The sequence below is a fragment of the Coregonus lavaretus genome (assembly GCF_964263955.1).
Source record: "Coregonus lavaretus genome assembly, chromosome: 27".
NCBI classification, from domain to species: domain Eukaryota; kingdom Metazoa; phylum Chordata; class Actinopteri; order Salmoniformes; family Salmonidae; genus Coregonus; species Coregonus lavaretus.
The window spans coordinates 19413470-19436826 of record NC_140014.1 but is presented as its reverse complement, the minus strand read 5'-3'; the positions used below and the strand labels follow the sequence as shown (position 1 = coordinate 19436826).

General features: G+C 44.1%; 1 protein-coding gene across 1 annotated transcript; it reads left to right on the top strand.

Annotated features, from left to right (window-relative positions):
- Positions 1–4009: 4009 nt before the first annotated feature.
- On the top strand, positions 4010–23034 carry LOC311102619 (RAC-alpha serine/threonine-protein kinase-like; the record flags this gene model as incomplete). The annotated part of the gene is made up of 14 exons (XM_084143985.1): positions 4010–4079; positions 4181–4231; positions 6098–6226; positions 7568–7679; positions 8127–8253; positions 8682–8813; positions 8938–9003; positions 9457–9525; positions 9687–9812; positions 10615–10743; positions 17121–17335; positions 17419–17506; positions 17638–17740; positions 20970–23034. 14 exons carry the CDS (start codon positions 4010–4012, stop codon positions 21047–21049), a joined length of 1497 nt encoding a protein of 498 aa, XP_084000111.1. The 3' UTR covers positions 21050–23034.
- Between the last annotated feature and the right edge of the window lie 323 nt (positions 23035–23357).

Sequence of the window (23357 nt, the reverse complement as noted above, 5' to 3'; positions counted from 1 at the left end):
AACAAAAAAAATGAGGGAAAACAATATTTAATCAATTTTAGAATAAGGCTGTAACGTAATAAAATGTGGAAAACGTCAAGGGGTCTGAATACTTTCCGAATGCACTGTACGATACAGTCAATTATACTGTACTCTACTCTAGTCCCACTGGGCGCACACTGGTTGAATCAACGTTTTTCAATGAAATTATGTTGAACCAACATGGAATAGACGTTGAATTGACGTATGTGCCCAGTGGGGGGTACTGTACTAAACTCTACTGTACAGTGCTGTACTGTATTGTACTGACCTCTACTCTGCTTGTCTTTACTGTACTGTACTATGCTGTGCTGTACTGTACTGTGCTGTCCAAACTTGTGAAACAGACATCTATGATTGGTTCAGATTTGGAGTGACCAGTCGTACTGTTACTGATTCTTTGGTCATTCTGTTCCCGATTTTAATCACATAAAAATCATAAACAAAATTGTTATCAGTAAAAACACAATAACTAATTGGTAGGTCTACCTTTACTTATTTATATTTACATTTTAGTCATTTAGCAGACGCTCTTATCCAGAGCGACTTACAGTTAGTGAGTGCATACATTTTTCATACTGGCCCCCGTGTTTCTTCTGTGAACTTTGATTATCCTCCCTCCTCATGAGGGAGAGAAATTAGAAAATATCTTAGCGGCAGTGCAACATCTCATGGCACAATGCCTCTCCCCTATTTGACCAATATATTTTGTGTGTATGTATTGATATGTAGATGTAGTTCTGTACCTGAGCTGTTCTTGTTTATTAATGTTCTGTATTGTATCGTGTTTTGTGTGGGCCCCAGGAAGAGTAGCTGCTGCTTTCGCAACAGCTAATGGGGATCCTAATAAAATACCAAATATCAAAGTGCAGTTAAAAACGTGTTATTAAAAAAAAAAAAAAAAAGATATTTCCACACTATGAGGTTGAAATAGGACTGAAATGTTGAAAATGATGATAATGCCCTTTTTGTGTAAGAGCCTGTTCAGGTGGGATGGAACTTTTGGCCCACATCATGACCTCACAATGTGATCTGATTATAATAGACCAATGAATGTTCATCTGGGTAAGGGGGTGGGCTCTAGATCATCCTATCAGGGCTGTGTATGTAAATATCTTCAAATTTGTTTCCAAAGCCCAAACGATCAGACTGAGCATTTCAAGGGCCAAAGGAGGCTCAGGTAAATGAATGATTTAAAAAAAATTGGGAGTTATTTTCATTAAATTAACAAATAATAAATATAATATACAGTGATGTATTAGACATACAGTGATGATTAAAAAAATAAAATTACGAAGACTGCACTAAAAACTGCACAAGAAATATGCTGTTTTATGGGAACAAAATGACACGACACTAGGCAATATTTCTTAAACTTACAGAAGGCAAGTCATTTCTGTAAGTTAAATATAAATGTTGATATTAGTTGGCAGGGGTCTTTACATGTTATTGTATTTTGATGTATTTCTAATACCTTTTAAAACTTTTTCTGCTAGACCCCTTTTCCAAAATGTTGGGTGAAAGAATTGAAGAAAAATGTATATATGCCTTAATTTCTCATAGACTCTTAGCTTTCATTTGACACCACATTTGATGTTCTCCTATGAACTTCACATGTTAGTGCTCATGGGGCCTTTACATGGAACTGCACATATACAGTATTTGGACAGTTGGCCCTCTATGCAGCTGTAAGTCATTGAGTGTGTGTGTGTGTGTGTGTGTGTATGAGAGAGCATGTGTGTGTGTGGAGGGCGTGGCACTGGCACATTGTGGTTGTCCACACACAGGCCATGCAGCAGTTGGCAAATAAAGATGAATTCACTTGTGTTTGGCAGATTCTCACTGTTCATTATTTTCCACTTTACCAAGCGTGCATCCCAGGCCTCAGCAGCTGTTTGTCATGTAAAGACACTCTATCAGCCCCTGACAGCTCCTCGCATGCCCCCCCCCCCCCCACACACACACTCACACACACACACAAACATGCACGTATACACTTCACTTATGCACTCAGACACTTATGTAGTGAACATATGTAGTAATCTGTCTCGCTACCTTTTTATGAACACCACTCCCTCCTTGTCACTGACAGTCCCTCCTCTTCCTTCTGGTTCTCTCCTCCCTCATCTTATGTCAGACTCCCTCACCCTCATCTCATTCATTTATAGTTTTTACTCTAGTCTATGTCCTTTGCTCTTAGAACTTTATCTGACCTCTGGGACAAATGTAGAGCAGGCTCCAACAGTCTGGAAATGGATCCTGTTTGTTGTTGTTGTGCATATGTTTCAAGGATGAGTCTGTAGTCAGTTGCCCATCCCAAAGACTGTTCAGTTCTTGATCTTATCCGCTGTGTTGTCAGGCTGTCTGTCAGGTTGTTTCCTGTTTTCTACAATCAAAATGTTCTCATGAGATGAAATGGGCCAGTTTACTGCAGCTGAAAGACATTGAAGATTGATAGAGTTGATAGCAGGGGACTCCTTTATCCCTGAGTCCCTTCTTTTCTTAGTCAGCATGTTGTCTTCTCTCTTACTCTCTATTCTGCAACATGTCCATTTGGTCCAATCTGTCAGAATATAGTGTGTCAAAAAGCACACAAATACTTAATTTATAATATTAATTCTAATTTAATAATAAGTCATTTAATTTGTCTATGAATGAGTCTTGGCATACCCTCCCACTGTGCACAGACGTCAAATCAACGTCTATTCCACATTGGTTCAATGTAATTTCATTGAAATGATGTGGAACCAATGTTGTCTGCACATCCTCAGCCTCATATCCCATAAGCCCTCAGTTCCTAGTTGTGGAGTAGCACGGTAGGATGTCATCAACATAGCATTAGCAAAGTGGAAAAGTACAGTAGTGGGCTGGGTTTTTAGTTTCAATTTCAAGTCTAGTCTAAGAAAAAGGTCATTGTAAAAAGTAGAAGTGATGATAATGGAAAGGGGAACTGCTTGTAAATGGAAAACACATCAGGGTCATGACTGTGGTTTCTACAGAAAACAAAACCGACTAAGGAAAGGTTAACAGAAATGGGCAGACAGACAGACGGATGTAGACATTTCTACAGTCACATGACTCCACAGGCCCCAGTCAGGATGAGGACACATATGGCTGGTCAGGATGTCCTATCTTCAGCCAGACCAAAGACCATCTTCTCAGTATAACCTATCTCATAGATAACATGCATACTGCCAATGTCTCCTAAGGGCTTTGGTTTATGAGCATTCACAGCCATTGCCTTCACCACTGTTTTATTTGGAAGCGCAAAAGAAGCACACAAACAGTTTTGTTCTGCCAATTGCACCAATGTCAGTCTCAGGGTGGGGTTAGGTGGAGAGGTGTAGGAGGGTAGAGTTGTACCCTAGGTGTCACATTCCACCATGATGACCTTGTTCAGTTCACTGAACTCTCTACTCTCGGGTCTTTACAAGCTGGCGTCTCTGAGAGGAAAGGAAGCACTATTAAAAGTGTCCTTTACCAATGCCATTTGTATTACAGTGCATGATGACCATTAAGTGCCTGTCCCCTTGGCTTTGTTGTTATGTAGTGACACTGTGACAGGGTACAGTGTGTATTCATTGTCACCTCATAGAGAGCCATGTGACAGAGCCAACCTTTGCGTGGAGGAATGTCTCTGCAGTGCGTGGAACACACTGCAGAGACACAAGGCATGGTGGACACCAACTCATGCCAGCCTGGGTGGGCATCGTGCGTCAGAGGGGCTGGCAGGCCAAATCCAGGCCCTCTGTGCTTGGGGGGGGGGGGGGGCAAGGCCTTGCTGTTGTCAGATATAATGTACATTCACACATACTACCATACACATATACACTGTTGAGTGTACTTTCATACACACCAGTGCACATAAACAAACATCTGTCTCGTCTTGTCAGTGTCTGTGTTGGGACCATGGTCTAGATGCCAGTTTTTGTCCTCAACACAATTAAGGTAATCACTCAGCCAGTTAGCGTCATTGTTGGAAACACCTAACATGCACCTGGCCTACTTCCTGAATCACTCTGTATTCTTCCCTAAAGAGGTGAGTGGAGCCCTGCCAGTGTGTAGGCTAACCCTCCCTCTGATGCCACTGTGATGGGGTGACGTGTGCTTGGAGGTAGGGGCTCATTATGCTCCCTCTGCATTGTGCACATACTGTCCCCAGCCTGCTCTGCCAGGGGCTCTGAGCCTAGCCAGGGTGGGGTGTGGGAAATGGGTCAGCCAAGACCTCACCACAGACTGACAAACCAATTGGGGCAGAAGTGAGGCCTTGATTTAAGGCTGGAGCTGAGACCAGGTCTGAGAGGGTGTTCTTCTATACATAATGTACCTCAGGTTTAGGATAAGTCTGGAAAGGGGTCTTGGATATGGAGTCTGTGTGGGTCCAGGTGTTGGAAACTGTTGGCTTCTCACCCATGATATTGCTCCTTATAACAGTATCTCTGTTTCCCCTAACCAATGCCCACCACTGTGCTGAAGTAACGAGGAATTCAGTCAGTCGTGTGAAGCTGCCATTGACCAATAGTTGTAAATCACATTGATGATGTAGATTCTCTGGGGGCCTGTGTGTGGATTAGTGTTGTGAATGTTGATTCATGAGCCATGTAGTGTAAAATAGACAAATGACTCATCACTGTAATTGCAGCATATTGAACAGGCATGGGGAAATCCACAGAGCTTTTACACTATATCACACCGTGTGTTTTTCAACGAGGATGTCGTGTGCTCGGCTCTGTAGGCAAGCAGTAAGCATTGCAATCTGAAGGCTTACAAAGTCTAACTAATTTCTAAATGAGCTGCGTTTGGTGTAAAAACACTTAGCCAGCAGATTGGAGATGAAAAACCTCCTCCCGTGCCATGATGAAAAATGGCAACAGCCGTAATAACATATTGGACATCTGCTGCAGATTGAAATCCAAAGTATACAGTGCTCTGAGGCAGATGTTTTCTCTAGTGCTGTTTCTTTGTGCCGCCACCTCGCCAGTTGCAGTAAAGCAGGTGTTTTACACACTGTGTGTGTGTGTGTGTGTGTGTGTGTGTGTTACTGGTGTAATGGTTGGTGTTTGAGTGAATCAGAGCCATCTAGCCCCTCTCAGGTGGCACTCCGCTAGTCGGACAGTTTAACCATCACATTGAGGTGACACTTTAGAATATGGCGTACAATCCACTTAGTGATGGTCTACATAGCCTCTTCTCTCTAAGAAGAGTTTATATGAGTTGTGTTGAGTTGACTAGAGGTAATTTAGGGACTGTTCCTCGTCACAGACAGGTCTGGGATCAGTTTCCTCAGACTGGAGCCTGTGGCCTAACTGTGCCATGCTCGGGGAGAGGAGGAGCACGATGCCGGCATTGACTGATCTCCTCTTCCCACAGACTTCTGTATCAGAGGAAATGGGGCAATTAAGGACAGCTTGCTCAGGCACTGCATGGGGTTAATACCCAGCTCCCATAATTAAAAATAAATTACACTTTTCCTATATAAATATTCAAGCCCCTCTCCGATGTGTGCCGCTGTCTTTTTATGGCGCGTAAGCGTTTTTTTCAGATTTCGGGAACATCTGGCACAACGTTTCCTGAACCGTCCACAGAATAAATTGAGTTTTGTTGCCTTTGAGAGATTAGTCTGTGGGTGTCTTGTATTGAAGGGGATGGGCAAGGGATGGAGACACATGGATCCCTATGGGAGCTGTGTATGGGACAAAAGAGGCGGAGGCAAGGGTCCTGACTCTGGCTAAAACAGCCATTTGTCCTGGCTTTGTCCTACCATAGCGAAAAGTGGGTGAAAATATGGTAATTTTAGGGAACGTTGGTGAACAGCATAGCAATTAGATCACAGGAAATGGATCACACCACTGAATAAGGATGGCTCCTTGAAAATAATGACTTTGTGTATCATAAATCATAAAACCGCACAGCTACATTTTCATAGACCAATCAACATGAAGAATATAGCTGTCGTCATGGCGTAGGCAAATGGGATCCTAAAAAAATAACCAATTTAAATAATGGAACCTTGTGAAACCAGCACATTGGATTATAGTCACCAATTATGCTCTTCCCTTTTCTCCATCTCTCTTTGCAGGAGAGTACATTAAGACCTGGAGGCCCAGGTATTTTCTGCTCAAGAGTGATGGTACATTCATTGGCTACAAGGAACGACCACAAGATGTTGACGCGCTTGAAACACCTTTAAATAACTTCTCAGTAGCACGTGAGTATCTACGCTTTCAAGATGACTATCTACATTACCTCACCCATTAAGATCATATAGCACTTTACACTGAGTGTACAAAACATTAAGAACACCTGCTCTTTCCATGACATACAGTAGACTGTTCAGGTGAATCCAGGTGAAAGCTATGATCCCTTATTGATGTCACTTGTTAATTCCACTTCAATCAGTGTAGATGAAGGGGAGGAGACAGGTTAAAGAAGGATTTTTAAGCCCTGAGACAATTGAGACATGAATTGTGTTTGTGTACCATTGAGGGTGAATGGGCAAGACAAAATGTGTTCCTAATGTTTGGTGTACTCAGTGTATTTCGCATAATCACCAATAGAAAAACATTATATTCTGTTCAGTAGCTCCTATGCCAATGTCTTACCTTAATTGGTACACTTCAAAGCCACAATGTTGTGGTTAGAAACAGCAGAATAGACTGGTGTAGTAACACTATCCCAGTATTCTCCCTGGCTATGTGTGAATTCCAGTCTTGTCTAAGAGACTGCTCTGCTGCGACTCCGTAGAGCACAGCAACCCTAGATGGCAGAAAGTTGCTGGGACAGGCTCTGCAGATGATTGAACAGAGTAATTAGACATCATACTGTTTGTTAAACAAAACGTTTCCTCATGACACTCTTGAGTTATAGTGGTTATTAACCGGCTGATTTCAATTATTTATCTGTGCGCTGCTCTGTAGCTCTGTCTCCATCAGCAGTACAGAGAGGGAGAGTCACTGTGTTTGTCACTGAGCAGACGTGCAGTAGACCCACAGACAGAGTGTGGTGCTGCTGATGGGGGTGGTGGGTCTGGGTTACACAGCCACACTGACAGGGCCCTGCTGGAGCTCAGTGGTGGCCCAGCCTCATATCCTCCATCTAACAGACTTCCTGACAAACTCCTCCATATTTCCTTTTGGCACACACAGTATGTTGACTATGTGAAAGAGCTGTGCTGGGAAACTGGCTGCTCTCTAAGAATTGTAACTTTGATTCAAGCAGATTATTTTGAAGTGAATGTCGTCTGTGGCCCATATTATATATTTGACATTTTCTGGAATTGATTGAAATGTCTGCTGATTTCACATTATCCATGTTACAGTCCCATGTATGGACCAAATCTGGAGGAAAAAATATTCCGTATGAAGAGATCTGTGATCAGGGCTTCCTACTCCACCCTTCCCCCATAGTGCACCTGTTCAGTTCCCTGTGTACGGCTGCATGGTGGCAGTCCCAGCAGTGTCTGTTAGGGTGGCGATAAAGATAAATGGCTGTAACTGCAGGTCTCTGTCTCTCCTCTCCTCCTGGCCCGTCTCTCCCTGGATGTGGCCAGAGTGCCAGCTGATGAAGACGGAGAGGCCCAAGCCCAACACATTCATCATCCGCTGCCTGCAGTGGACCACTGTTATTGAGCGCACCTTCCACGTGGAGACCCCCGAGGAGAGGCAAGCTCAGCTGCTACCCCTCCCTTACACATAAACACAGTCAGACACACACACACCACACAAGCGTGTGCACACACACAGTACACTGGCTGTTGGCTGACCCTACAGTCTAAATTGCCTTCCTGTTGATAAGATGACAATTACATGATTGGGCTGAATTACATCATGTTAAATGAGGTGTTGTAATTTCCCTTCCCCTCTCTCTCTCTCTCTCTCTCTCTCTCTCTCTCTCTCTCTCTCTCTCTCTCTCTCTCTCTCTCTCTCCTCGTTCTCTTACTCTCTCTCTCTCGCTCACTCACTCTCTCTCTCTAACTCTCTCACACTCTCTCTCACTCTCTTTCACACTCTCTCACTATCTCGCTCTCTCACGCTCACTCTCTCTCTCTCTCTCTCTCTCTCTCTCTCTCTCTCTCTCTCTCTAACTCGTCTGTTTTCTCCTTCTCTCAGGGAAGAATGGACGAAGGCCATTGAGGCCGTTGCAGACGGTCTACAGAAACAGGAGGAGGAGATGATGGACTCCTCCCCAGACCCAATGGATATGGAGATGTACCTGACCAAACCCAGACTCAAAGTGGTGTGTCCCTGCCCTCACACCGCCCCTTTCTGCCTCACACCGCTCCTCACGGCCCTTCCTGCCTCACCCCAGCTCACCCGGCGCCCTGACACTTTCCCAACATCAGCCCTGGGAGGCTTAGCACCAGATAGCGTGTCCACTCTGTTTCATTACCACACGTGGGCTCTTAACTCATGAAACAAAGGTCTAAGGGCACCGGATTGGATGTCCCCCACGCAACCGTTTTCAACATTCTCACCAGCCCTGGGGGTCAGAGGTTAAATTATCCACTGCAGCATATGAGTGGAAATTGCGGAGTGGATGAAATAGCACCTTTAAATGCTTCCATGTAGTTGTCAGTGGGATGATATGTCTTGACTAGTTAGAGCATGAATTTGTTATAGCCACTCTTTGTAACCCAGTGGCGCTTTTTCTCCCCTCACTCATAGACTATGCACGACTTTGAATACCTCAAACTCCTAGGAAAAGGCACTTTTGGCAAAGTGATCCTGGTGAAGGAGAAGGCCACGGGACGCTACTATGCCATGAAAATCCTGAAGAAGGAAGTAATCGTAGCGAAAGTGAGTATAGGCCACTGACTGTTATGGGAAGCATGAGAATGAGAGAGAGCATGGGGGTGATCATGGATACCTAAACGGCAGCCATTGTGGGAGTTGCACAAACACTCTTTGTGATCTCTTTCAGGATGAAGTGGCACACACACTCACAGAAAACCGAGTGCTCCAGAATTCCAAGCATCCGTTCTTGACGGTGAGAGACCCCTCCATCCACTCCATACACCTAACCCAAACTTTCCTCTGGCCACAAAGACTCTGAGGAGCCACTCCACTTCAGCCAGGGAGCTTCCATTCAGGGGGAGATGCAGAATCTGTGTTGGGAGAGTTTGAGCAATGTTTACAAACACAGCAATAGACTTGGCCTCCTTTGAGGACACTAGACCTCTCATTGTCAGTTAACCACCTTTCTCAAAGTCTGTGATGGCTCACAATGCCGAACTCTTCCACATTAAGTGGCTGGAGTAACACATGCTGCTTGTGTTCACCCCACTGTGGTGAATGGGGACTAGCAGTTGGCACACAACAGCAATATCCCAAAGGCAGATATCACATCAACAAAGACTTAGATTTATTTTGGAGAACTTGCATTGGCAAGCTTATTTTTTCATTGATTGCAGTTGTTAAAGTTATTAGTGTATATCTCCAGGGCCTGAAATACTCCTTCCAGACCCATGACCGGTTGTGTTTCGTCATGGAGTATGCGAACGGCGGAGAGGTGAGCTTTTTAAACAGTCAATAACAACTGACACGCAAGATCCAATTTAGCTAGTAGTAGCCAATAACGCCCCACACCTCTCCTTTTGTGTACGCTAAAGCTGTTCCCTCTGTCTCTGCTCTCCCTCCCTCCCTCCTTCCCTCTCTTCCTCCCTCCTCTAGCTGTTCTTCCACCTTTCCCGGGACCGGGTGTTCTCGGAGGAGCGAGCGCGGTTCTACGGGGCGGAGATCGTGTCAGCACTGGACTACCTGCATGCTGAGAGGAACGTGGTCTACAGAGACCTGAAGGTAAGGTGGGGGAACACAGTCAGTCTCCCGACCGGAATATAAATAGTGTCCACAGCAGCAGCATGCTGCAGCCAGGGGCGCATCGATCGGCCTCCCCCTGATTCAGGCCTCACTGCAGCTGGAAACCTAGGCCTAGACCACCCCTTATTGCAGGAGTAGAATAACCACCATATCCTTCTGGACAGATGTACGATTAGTTTATTTATCTTTGTTTTCACCATTAATGTAAATAAGCAACAATGATTTATTTTTATTTTGGAGAGTGTGTAAGCGTATTGACAGTCATCTTTTACCCCCGGCATCAAACTTATTCTGTAAAGCTGTAATTTGTTCCTACCAGAAGGAAGATGCCGGTGCAGCATAAGAGCAGAGGTATTATATGACTGTTTTTAGAGGGAGGGGAGGGGGGCATCTGTAGCCCTGTTTCTTCCAGCTGATGAAACTATACCAGCCAGGTCAGCATAGGCCCCCTCCCTCCTCATTCCCCCCCCCCCCCCCGTCTCTGATCTCCCCATGGGTTTATGAGGCAGGCTCCCAACCTGCTAAGGTTCTCCTGAAAATGCCAGGGTAGCAGTATTGGAGGATGTGCTGACTGGTCTGCCTGCCTGGTGCTGCTGGCCACGTGTGAGCTACAGCTGCCAGGTGACTTTTACTGAGAGGACACTGATATTAAAAGGCAATGCATCGCTAACTCATGCCTCTCAGAGCTGAAGCCAAATCAGCTGGGCCTCAATCACACACCTCACACAGTCACTCTCCCTCCTCCTGATACTTCCTGTCTAATTCTGTCTCCTCCCCTCAGCTGGAAAATCTCATGCTGGACAAAGACGGACACATAAAGATCACTGACTTTGGACTGTGCAAGGAGGGGATCACAGACGGGGCCACCATGAAGACCTTCTGTGGGACGCCAGAGTACCTGGCCCCAGAGGTAGTGTATTCTCACTGTCCAATCACAATATTGGGGTCATTAAATCTTATCATTTTTAGTCATAAACAATATAGCCTTTGGAGCCCAACCCATGTGTCCTTCTTCCTCTTCAGATGTAACATTTTTTGAATTAGATGTTGTGAAAAGACCTGATAGTTCAGACTTTTGACATTTGTTTGCATACTGTCTCAAATTTCAGTTTAAATCAACCGAACAGAATAAAGTCACATAATTGGTAAATACCTGAATGAATTAACAGACTAAATACTGTTTGGAGAGAAGAACTGTGGTGCAGTGAATATATCCAACTACACACAACATCATAAATGTCTGTTGTCGGGCAGATTGTTAAGGCATACAAGCTATGTGGAAGAGTGGCTTTGGGACAGCTGTTCCTAAATGCCTGTCTAATCTTCAGTATAAGACATGGAGCTAATGAGTCTGCAGTGTGACTAGGGCAGGGCAGGCTGTGCCCATATTTGTTGGTTGAGAGGACATGTGTACAGGGGTGTGGCTGCTTCCCATTGCGTGCAGGTATGACATGTGTTTGAGTGGTGTGTGTAACGCGATAGGGCATTGTGTGTGTGTGTGTGTGTGTGTGTGTGTGATAGCCCCCTTGCCTCTTGCCATGGGATTTCTTTCCGGGAGAAGGGTGCCCATGTTGACACAGTTGCCGGCTCGTTGTTTTTAGCCGCCATTTGGAATTTGCTGGGGGGGTTGGCAGTGCCTCGGGAAACGTGAGCTTCCACCCCTGGAGAAAAGTCCACATTGGCTGCAGCTGCTCCTGGCACTGAGGGGGCTTCAAGCCCACTGCTGTCCAGGATAATAATAACAATAATAACAATTGATTGCATTTGTAAAGTGCTTTTTATTATACAAGAATAATCTCAGTGCATCAAATAAAAGTTAAAATAGAAGAATCTTTATTTTTTTCAAACAAAGCAAATATATATAACCATATCATAAAAGCAACAATCAAAGTCTAGGATGAAGGGTAGGCCAGCCAATAAAGATAAGTCTTAAGGCCTGCTTTAAAAGCCACAACAGTCTGAACAGCCCTATTCAGGATGCCTATCCTGACCTGGGCAAAGCCAGGGCCACGCACGTTGTCCTCACGTCACTTCTCCCCAGTAACATTCTCCAATGGCGCTTTCATCTGACATCTTCATACAGTGAGGGAAAAAAGTATTTGATCCCCTGCTGATTTTGTACGTTTGCCCACTGACAAAGACATGATCTGTCTATAATTTTAATGGTAGGTTTATTTGAACAGTGAGAGACAGAATAACAAAAAAATCCAGAAAAACGCATGTCAAAAATGTTATAAATTGATTTGCATTTTAATGAGGGAAATAAGTATTTGACCCCTCTGCAAAACATGACTTAGTACTTGATGGCAAAACCTCACTTAGTACTTGATGGCAATCAGAGGTCAGACGTTTCTTGTAGTTGGCCACCAGGTTTGCACACATCTCAGGAGGGATTTTGTTCCACTCCTCTTTGCAGATCTTCTCCAAGTCATTAAGGTTTTGAGGCTGACGTTTGGCAACTCGACCCTTCAGCTCCCTCCACAGATTTTCTATGGGATTAAGGTCTGGAGACTGGCTAGGCCACTCCAGGACCTTAATGTGCTCCTTCTTGAGCCACTCCTTTGTTGCCTTGGCCGTGTGTTTTGGGTCATTGTCATGCTGGAATACCCATCCACGACCCATTTTCAATGCCCTGGCTGAGGGAAGGAGGTTCTCACTCAAGATTTGACGGTACATGGCGCCGTCCATCGTCCCTTTGATGCGGTGAAGTTGTCCTGTCCCCTTAGCAGAAAAACACCCCCAAAGCATAATGTTTCCACCTCCATGTTTGACGGTGGGGATGGTGTTCTTGGGGTCATAGGCAGCATTCCTCCTCCTCCAAACACGGCGAGTTGAGTTGATGCCAAAGAGCTCAATTTTGGTCTCATCTGACCACAACACTTTCACCCAGTTCTCCTCTGAATCATTCAGAAGTTCATTGGCAAACTTCAGACGGGCCTGCATATGTGCTTTGTTGAGCAGGGGGACCTTGCGGGCGCTGCAGGATTTCAGTCCTTCACGGCGTAGTGTGTTACCAATTGTTTTCTTGGTGACTATGGTCCCAGCTGCCTTGAGATCATTGACAAGATCCTCCCGTGTAGTTCTGGGCTGATTCCGCACCGATCTCATGATCATTGCAACTCCATGAGGTGAGATCTTGCATGGAGCCCCAGGCCGAGGGAGGTTGACAGGTCTTTTGTGTTTCTTCCATTTGAGAATAATCGCACCAACTGTTGTCACCTTCTCACCAAGCTGCTTGACAATGGTCTTGTAGCCCATTCCAGCCTTGTGTAGGTCTACAATCTTGTCCCTGACATCCTTGGAGAGCTCTTTGGTCTTGGCCATGGTGGAGAGTTTGGAATATGATTGATTGATTGCTTCTGTGGACAGGTGTCTTTTATTCAGGTAACAAACTGAGATTAGGAGCACTCCCTTTAAGTGTGTGCTCCTAATCTCAGCTGGTTACCTGTATAAAAGACACCTGGGAGCTAGAAATCTTTCTGATTGAGAGGGGGTCAAATACTTATTTCCCTCATTAAAATGCAAATCAATTTATAACATTTTTGACATGCGTTTTTCTGGATTTTTTTGTTGTTATTCTGTCTCTCACTGTTCAAATAAACCTACCATTAAAATTATTGACAGATCATGTCTTTGTCAGTGGGCAAACGTACAAAATCAGCAGGGGATCAAATACTTTTTTCCCTCACTGTATTCATCTCTCTTAGAGGACCATCCTGATCTAGGGCATAGCCTACAGTAGCGAACATCACAAAAGCCAACCAGAGCATGAATTACTATATAACCATAATGTCACCCACTCATACTAGGGCAAGCAAAAGGCAAATGATAAGTAAAAGGAAAAAGTCTGTTTATATCATTTCATGTTTTATGTGGGGTATGTTAGAAATGTGCTGAAAAACAACCTCCATTAACTGGAACCCCCACCTGTCCACCCCCAGCTCTTCCTCTTCCATTCTGTACACAGTAACATTCTAGCTAGTGGCATCCTATAACAGCCCCAGCTCTGCTCTTGCTCCAGCAGCGGAGACATCAGGGGGCGTTTCCGTGGAGACAGGGTCGCCGCAGAGCGTCTCTATGGAGCCAGGGCCAGGCAGTGTTACAGGTTGTTCTGCGGTAAACAATGACCTTGTTGTGTGTGCTGCACAGGAATGCTGTAATGTCTGGGAATATTCCAAAGGCCAGGAGCTCAGTGCTGTAAACCTGCCTCTAGAGTACACCCATGGAACCAGTTTCACCTAATCCACTGTGAAATAGAGTAGTTTTACAGAAACATTGGAACAGTAATGACTGAAGCTGATTTGGGAAAGTTATGAACAATGAAATTAAGGAGAGTGAAGGAAATCACATATGTGACCCAGTGATATGTGTTTGGGAGAGGGACGGTAGCTGTGTTTGTGTTAGAGGGAGAAGAGTAAGATGGAGGGTAGTATCAAGTGGAGGAAAAGCACAGCAAGTTTATATTTCTCTTCCCCTCCTCCCTCCACTCTGCACTGTGCTGTCCTTTGGGCCAGTGTAACAGAGTCGGTCCAGGCAGCCCTGGTTACGTGTGAGGGATGAGCTTGGCTCCTGTGGTCCTGGCAACTCCACAGCTGTGGCGCTCTTCTACATACTGTATATGGGGCAGCTGCAGGCCCAGCTGTCGCACGGTGTGAATCACACGACAGCAGCGCTGGAAATAGAGACGGTCCAGTAATCCTAGCACCGTGCCGGCTTCAGGTTACCCCTGCCCTCCGAGTCCTCCTCGCCCCTAACCGCAGCGCCAAGCAGCGTTCCCGCAGACGCACACACACACACTGCCCACCCACGCGCACAAACACTCCGGCTTTGTTCCATTTCGGCCACGTCCGTCCATCTGTTCGGCCTGCCTCCTCTCTCTGGGTCTGTGTACCTTCATGTTTATATTTAATTATATTAGGCTGCCCCCTTACCTATGAATCTATTCCTGGACCGGTCTATCTCACCTCATATAACCTTTGATGTTTTAAAGAACGGCCTGTTCTCAGTGACTTGATTTCACCTACAACATCCTTCCGGTACTGTTGACCCAACTACACATCCCAGAAGGCCTTGTATAGTAACAAATCAAAGAGTGTACTGACATTCAACAGGTTGCCCCAGTTGGTCAGCACAGAGCTGAAGCAAGCCAATTGATTAGAACGTGTGAACACGTCATCTTCCATGGTGTGTGAACCTCCACCTCCGTGACTAAGGGCTGTGGCCGGGGTGTGGTGTGATGTGGTTAGATATACAGTGCATTCAGAAAGTATTCAGACCCCTCGACTTTTTCCACATTTTGTTACGTTACAGCCTTAATCTAAGATGGATTAAATTGTTTTTTCCCCTCATCATTCTACACACAATACCCCATAATGACAAAGCTGAAATATCACATTTACATAAGTATTCAGACCCTTTACTCAGTACTTTGTTGAAGCATTACAGCCTAGTCTTCTTGGGTATGACGCTACAAGCTTGGCACACCTTTATTTGGGGAGTTTCTCACACTCTTCTCTGCAGATCCTCTCAAGCTCTGTCAGGTTGGATGGGGAGCGTCGCTGCACAGCTATTTTCAGGTCTCTCCAGAGATGTTAGATCGGGTTCAAGTCCGGGCTCCGGCTGGGCCGCTCAAGGACATTCAGAGACTTGTCCCGAAGCCACTCCTGTGTTGTCTTGGCTCTGTGCTTAGGGTTGTTGTCCTGTTGGAAGGTGATCCTGAGGTCCTGAGCACTCTGGAGCAGGTTTTCATCAAGGATCTCTCTGTACTTTGCTCCGTTCATCTTTCCCTCGATCCTGACTAGTCTCCCAGTCCCTGCCGCTGAAAAACATCCCCACAGCATGATGCTGCGACCACCATGCTTCACTGTAGGGATGGTGCCAGGTTTCCTCCAGACGTGACGCTTGGCATTCAGGCCAAAGAGTTCAATATTGGTTTCATCAGACCAGAGAATCTTGTTTCTCATGGTCTGAGAGTCCTTTAGGTGCCTTTTGGCAAACTCCAAGCGGGCTGTCATGTGCCTTTTACTGAGGAGTGGCTTCCGTCTGGCCACTCTACCATAAAGGGATGATTGGTGGAGTGCTGCAGAGATGGTTATCCTTCTGGAAGGTTTTCCCATCTCCACAGAAGAACTCTGGAGGTCTGTCAGAGTGACCATCAGGTTCTTGGTCACCTCCCTGACCAAGGCCCTTCTCTCCCGATTTCTCAGTTTGGCCAGGCGGCCAGCTCTAGGAAGAGTCTTGGTGGTTCCAAACTTCTTCCATTTAAGAATGATGGAGTCCACTGTGTTCTTGGGGACCTTCAATGCTGCAGAAATGTGTGGTAGTCTTTCCCATATCTGTGCATCGACACAATCCTGTCTCTGAGCTCTACGGACAATTCCTTCGACCTCATGGCTTGGTTTTTGCTCTGACATGCACTGTCAACTGTGGGACCTTATATAGACGGTCTTGTGCCTTTCCAAATCATGTCCAATCAATTGAATTTACCACAGGTGGACTCCAATCAAGGTAGAAACATCAAGGATGATAAATGGGAACAGGATGCACCTGAGCTCAATTTCGAGTCTCATAGCAAATGGTCTGAATACTTATGTAAATAAGGTATTTCTGTTTTTTATTTCTAATACATTTGCAAACATTTCTAAAAACCTGTTTTCGCTTTGTCATTATGGGGTATTATGTGTAGATTGATGAGAGGGCAAAAACAATTTAATCAATTTTAGAATAAGGCTGTAACGTAACAAAATGTGGAAAAATTGAAGGGGTCGAATGCACTGAAGGAATGTTGTTCTACTTCAGCTGCTATGGGGACCTCTGCTGCCTCTAAGTGGTCCGCCCCAGTCCCTGTCCCTCCCTCATGTTGGTGTGTACTGCAGACCTCTGGTGATTAAATATGCAGGGCTCCAGGGGAAATTCTATCCCTGCTCCTATTGTGAGATGTGAGTCAGTGCTTGCTGTGGCTGGTCGGAAAGCCCAGACCAGGAGAAGGGGGGTACAATGGCCTCAGGGTTCTTTATACAGGCTGGAGAGCTGCTGACCTCACTACTCACCTAATGTCCAACCACTTAGCTAATAGATAGGTTTCAGAGATCTAAACCAAGAATGTATAGTATGTGTGTCTCTCTTGATGCCGTCATAGGGCTGAACGTACATTTGAACTCCTGCTAGCCCTACTATTGTCCTTGTACTGTCCTCTATGCTTCCAAGTATGATTGTGTAATTGTCCATGGTGGTATTAGTAAAGTTGTATTATATTGTATTGAGTTGTGGTTGTACTGTGTTGTCCAGGTTCTGGAGGACAATGACTACGGCCGGGCGGTGGACTGGTGGGGTCTGGGCGTGGTCATGTATGAAATAATGTGCGGTCGGCTGCCGTTCTACAATCAGGACCACGAGAAGCTGTTTGAGCTCATCCTCATGGAGGACATCCGTTTCCCACGCACCCTGGGCCCTGAGGGCAGGTCCCTGCTCTCAGGCCTGCTCAAGAAGGACCCCAAGCAGCGGTAAGTAGGCCTCTCCTCCCTTGTCATTCCAACCAAAAAGGCCTCTGTAGTTACTCTTGTCCATTGGTCCCTGTGTCTTCCAGGTTAGGTGGTGGACAGAATGATGCTAAGGAGATCATGCAGCACAAATTCTTTGCTGGGATTGAATGGCAAGATGTTTATGAGAAGAAGGTAAATCGGTGTTCCACTTTCCATTACTTCAGAGAACAACCAATACATATGACCAGGCCTGCAACTGTCTACACTCTTATTGACAGGACAGATGTGCCAATGTGCTCATGATGTCCTCTCTTCTCTCACAGCTGGTCCCGCCCTTCAAGCCGCAGGTTACCTCAGAAACGGACACACGGTATTTTGACGAGGAGTTCACAGCACAGACCATCACTATTACGCCGCCCGGACAAGGTCCTACCTCACCCACTGCCACTGTATCTTTACAGAATACCCACACACACCACACTCGCATCACAGAGAACAGTATTATGAGCCCAATAGACAATCATCATACTAATGTTTTTCACTGACTCACTGGACCTGAATGCTTTTGTTTAATAGTGTTGATCATAGTCTGACTCAGTAAGGATGAACTGGACACACAAGTGGTTCTAAATGTCATTACTGTAGAGAATACGACAGCCACTTACTGAGTTTCAGAATCTCACATAAATTCCCATCCCCCTCTTCAGAGATTTTCTGTAAAATGAGAACTTGAACTGAACTTTAAATTATTATTATCATGGCTCCAAAGGTCAGTGTTTATTTTTGGGGGGTTACAGAATTGCAGTGTATCAAACGAAAACCCTAGCTGTTCTACATTGTTTAGTTATAGATAGAATTTTGATTGAAGACAATAATATTCTTCGTCTTGTTGTTAGGCTCATGAGAGAATGCCCCTTGTTTCTACTTTAAATGCAGTCCTATCTTTGCTTACTATCAGACTGCCTAGTACTTGGAATGGAATGAGTTTTGGGTACTCCCAGTAGTTTTACAACCTATTCATTGAACAAAGAAAAGAAACCCTTTTAAAGGTGCACTCCATAAGAGTTCCATGTGCAAATAGTCCTTGATGTACAGTACCAGTCAAAAGTTTAGACACACTTACTCATTCAAGGGTTTTTCTTTATTTTTACTATTTTCTACATTGTAGAATAATAGTGGACATCAAAACTATGAAGTAACACATATGGAATTATGTTGTAACCAAAAAAGTGTTAAACACATCAAAATATATTTTATATTTGAGATTTTTCAAATAGCCACCCTTTGCCTTGATGACAACTTTGTGCACTCTTGGCATTCTCTCAACCAGCTTCACCTGGAATGCTTTTCCAACAGTCTTGAAGGAGTTCCCACATATGCAGAGCACTTGTTGGCTGCTTTTACTTCACTCTTCCGTCCGACTCATCCCAAACCATCTCGATTCGGTTGAGGTCGAGGGATTGTGGAGGCCAGGTCATCTGATGCAGCACTCCATCACTCTCCTTCTTGGTAAAATAGCCCTTACACAGCCTGGAGGTGTGTTAAGTAATTGTCCTGTTGAAAAACAAATGATAGTCCCACTAAGCCCAAACCAGATGGGATGGCTTATCGCTGCAGAATGCTGTGGTAGCCATGCTAGTTAAGTGTGCCTTGAATTCTAAATAAATCACAGACAGTGTCACCAGCAAAGCACCCCCACACCATAACACCTCCTCCTCAATGCTTTACAGTGGGAAATACACATGAGGAGATTATCTGTTCACCCACACCACGTCTCACAAAGACACAGCGGTTGGAACCAAAAATCTCAAATTTGGACTCCACCGGTCTAATGTCTATTGCTCGTGTTTCTTGGCCCAAGTAGGTCTCTTCTTCTTATTGGGGTCCTTTAGTAGTGGTTTCTTTGCAGCAATTCGACCATGAAGGCCTGATTCACACAGTCTCCTCTGAATTGTTGATGTTGAGATGTGTCTGTGACTTGAACTCTGTGAAGCATTTATTTGGGCTGCAATTTCTGAGGCTGGTAACTGTAATGAACTTATCCTCTGCAGCAGAGGTAACTCTGGGTCTTCCATTCCTGTGGCGGTCCTCATGAGAGCCAGTTTCATCCTAGTGCTTGATGGTTTTTGCGACCGCACTTGAAGAAACGTTCAAAATTCTTGAAATATTCCGTATTGACTGAACTTCATGTCTTAAAGTAACGATGGACTGTCGTTTCTCTTTGCTTATTTGAGCTGTTCTTGCCATAATATGGACTTGGTCTTTTACCAAATAGGGCTATCTTCTGTATACTCCCCCTACCTTGTCACAACACAACTCATTGGCTCAAACGCATTAAGGAGGAAAGGAATTCCACAGTTGAACTTTTAAGAAGGCACACCTGTTAATTGAAATGCATTCCAGGTGACTACCTCATGAAGCTGGTTGAGAGAATGCCAAGAGTGTGCAAAGCTGTCATCAAGGCAAAGGGTGGCTATTTGAAGAATCTCAAATATAAAATATATTTTTATTTGTTTAACGCTTTTTTGGTTACTACATGATTCCATATGTGTTATTTCATAGTTTAAGTCTTCACTATTATTCTACAATGTAAAAAATATCAAAAATAGAGAAAAAACCTTGAATGAGTAGGTGTGTCCAAACTTTTGACTGGTACTGTATATGATACTGTATATCTGTACTGTAGTAGTCAAGGAATTAAATCCCACGAGAGAAAGAAATTACAAAGTTTGATCATCATCAAATAATAACAAGATAACTAATAATGTAAGCATACTGTGTCCATAATAAGTATATAGGTTGTATGTTGGGAGCTTTTGGGAAAGAGCACAGTTAGAAAGATATGGCATATAGAAGCAAACCGGATGGACATCATGAAAATGATCGGAGAGGTTGAGAGGAGAAGAAGTCCAGTTGAAAAAACTAACAAAATATTATTACAATATATTACATATGATATATTATTGTAAAATTGACTGTGTCCATAAAATGTAGATAGTAAGTATAAGCTGGAAGTAGAGGCCTAAGCATTGTTGTTCACTAATTTACCCCAAGTAGGGAAAGGATGGCGGGGTTGAAAAGTAACAAAGGGGAGTATATATATAAAAAACATGGGGGATTGGAAGTGATGCAGACAATTACATTGATGGAAGTTACAATCTATCTGCAATATTAAGCTGATCTACCCCCCCCCCCCCCCCCCCCCAAAAAAAAAAGAAGTTTGATCATCATTTAGAGGTATAGATTGCACTCTCCAAGGCAAGTATTGAAATGAGAATGGGGGAAAGTCCATGGGGAAGGTCCATGTTCCCTATCCCAGTGCAATTAATGCGAGGTCAAATTACATAGAGCTTATTCAATTCCTCTGGGGGATTTGTGCCCTCTCCTGGAACGCGTGTGTAACATCTATGTTAATCCATAGTTCACTGTGTCCCTCAAATGGTGGTGCTAGAGCGCTAGCAGTGTGTTCCAAACTGCACACTGGGCTAGTTCTAGGTACATTATGCATTAGGACTAAATCAAAATGCTTTTGGTAGTCACCGAGATGAAAAAGAACAAATGGAATTAAACAAATGTGATTAGATTAACGTTATACACTAATTGAGTTCTCTCTGTGCCATCCCGCTGTTTCCTTCCCACTCATTTTGTATTCCAGAAGACAGCATGGAGTCGTTTGACAGCGAACGGAGGCCCCACTTCCCACAGTTCTCCTACTCAGCGAGTGGGACAGCCTAAACACCCCTTCTCATTTCTCTGGTCCCACCATTTCCCCTCACCCCACCAGACTGCACATCCAACTACATTCGCCCTATCCTTTTTTTACTTCACCAGTGTCGCAGATAGTATTGTTGAACAGACATTTGCTATCTGCAGGTTCGGTAATTATATGGGAAAATACTTCATACTACACAAATGAAAAACTGGTTGTTTCTGTGGCTTCTTAAGACTTTTCTAATGGTGAGAGATAACACTACAGTGCATTTCATGTTTGTCTTGATGTGTACAGTCAGACAAGCTTGATGTTCATAAAACCACACTTTATAGGAAAAGGGTGGCAATGCAGCAATGTGGTATATCATTTTAGAATGATAAGGCTACACTTTCCTAAACTTCTGTTTGCCTTGCTTCTGTCAGCACCTGTAATATTTGTCACATACTATTCACAAAGTTAACATTTGCCCTGAACATTTTAGGTGACCATAAGGATTGTATCGGAATTAGCCATGTAAAATGTAAATGTATTTTGCTGTTCTTTGTTTAAGACAAAGACATATTGTGGACCAACAGCAACAACATTAGATGACCAATGACTTAATTTTCCATGTAGTGGGAGGTTCATCTTATTTAGATATTGTTATCAAGACCTTCACACTACACTATCACTTTGAAACACCTTGGGCTGCCATTGAATGTACCCAATCAATAAAATGTATAATTCTGCATACCTAACTGTTGTAGAACATGGTTGATTCTCATATGACTTCCATCCCTCAAAATAACATTCTTATCAGACTGTTAGAGCCCCGAAACATTATAGAAGAAAGTGAGAATGACCACTGTCAGAGCGCTGCCACTCCATAATCAGTCTAATGAGAAATTGTGCAATACAATGGCAGACACTTAAAGAACTGATTCTGAGAGCAGGCATACAATGTAAATGTGTTAAAGCTTGCCATCACTGAATCTCAGAACTGTGTCTACACGGTCAATTGGATATCCATTTGCTGTTGTCCCATTGAAAAGACAGTTACTCTGGACTATGTGCTTGGATCATGATGCCTTCCTGTCTGAATGCTGTGTTCAAAACACTCTCGGCTGCTTCTTTCTGAACTGGCCAGTCAGGTACTGATCCTTTCTGCCCAATCAGGGAATCTTCTCTCTTCTGTCTCCTCTGGGTTGTTCCTCTTCTACAGTATTGGGTGTTTTCCTCCCAGTGCACTCACTACAGCCTCAATGAGGTCACTATAACAACACACACTCCTTTAGGACTTACTCCATAAACAAGCTGGGCTGTGGTTAAGGGGAAAACAAGTTGAGTCAGCTTTGATCTCTATAGGTAGGGATGAGGATCCATTCCTCTGTACATGGTTCTGAGTTGTTATTTATAGAAAACCAGCAATGAAAATGAGTTTGACTGTGCCAATGATATGCAATTTCCTGCCCCAAAACATGTATGTATTTGTACACTTATTTGTACTTGTTACACTTTGCAGTCGGAAATGACTGAATCAGAGCATAATCTCTCGATGTCAATTCTGAAAGGTGTGAACTATGAAAGGCTTGTTTACGTAATTAACCCCCCCTATACAGATTGCTGTAGATAAACTGAGAATCTTGGAAATGCTTTTTGGGGAAACTGCGCAATGAGTGTTTCAAGAAAACTGCAGTGTTTTCAGATGACTGATAACTCAAAAGTTAATCATATGTTATTGAATGTAAAGGCATTTTTATTTTCACCTCAATTCCTTTTTCTCAAACAAACAATTGTTCAATTGTTAGATTGGATTATTGCTTATTCCTGTGCTCTCACCCTTTGCTGTCACCCTATGAAAATGGGGAAATTACTTTTATACCTTTCTTTTTCAAATGTTTGTGCCTGCCCTTTCCCATTCCTGAAACTGAGGACACCAGCTTTAGTAAACAAATAATATAACCTTTGTACACACTGTTTTTACGGTTTTGTATTTTCTTTCAAATTGATTATATAAAAGGTCTTAACTAAACCTGTGCCAACTTGTCTTTTGTTCAGGTGATCATTCAGCCATCGTTACAGAACCTCTATCTTCTCTGATATGCTTCTAACCAACAGTCATAGCACAAGCTTGACTTGCTAATGCTTTGGATCTGAGTGAAGTACTTTTTTAAAAATCACTCATGAGGCGAGCATCTGAAACAAATGATGAATAAACCTAAATACTGAGTGGTTGGATTTGGCCCCGTAACTGTACCTCTACAGGATTGCTTAGGTCCATGTCTGTCTGGCTCTCTCTGCAGCTGGTCAGAGCTGGAGGAGAAGCTCCCTTGGGCCAGACCCAGATGGTAC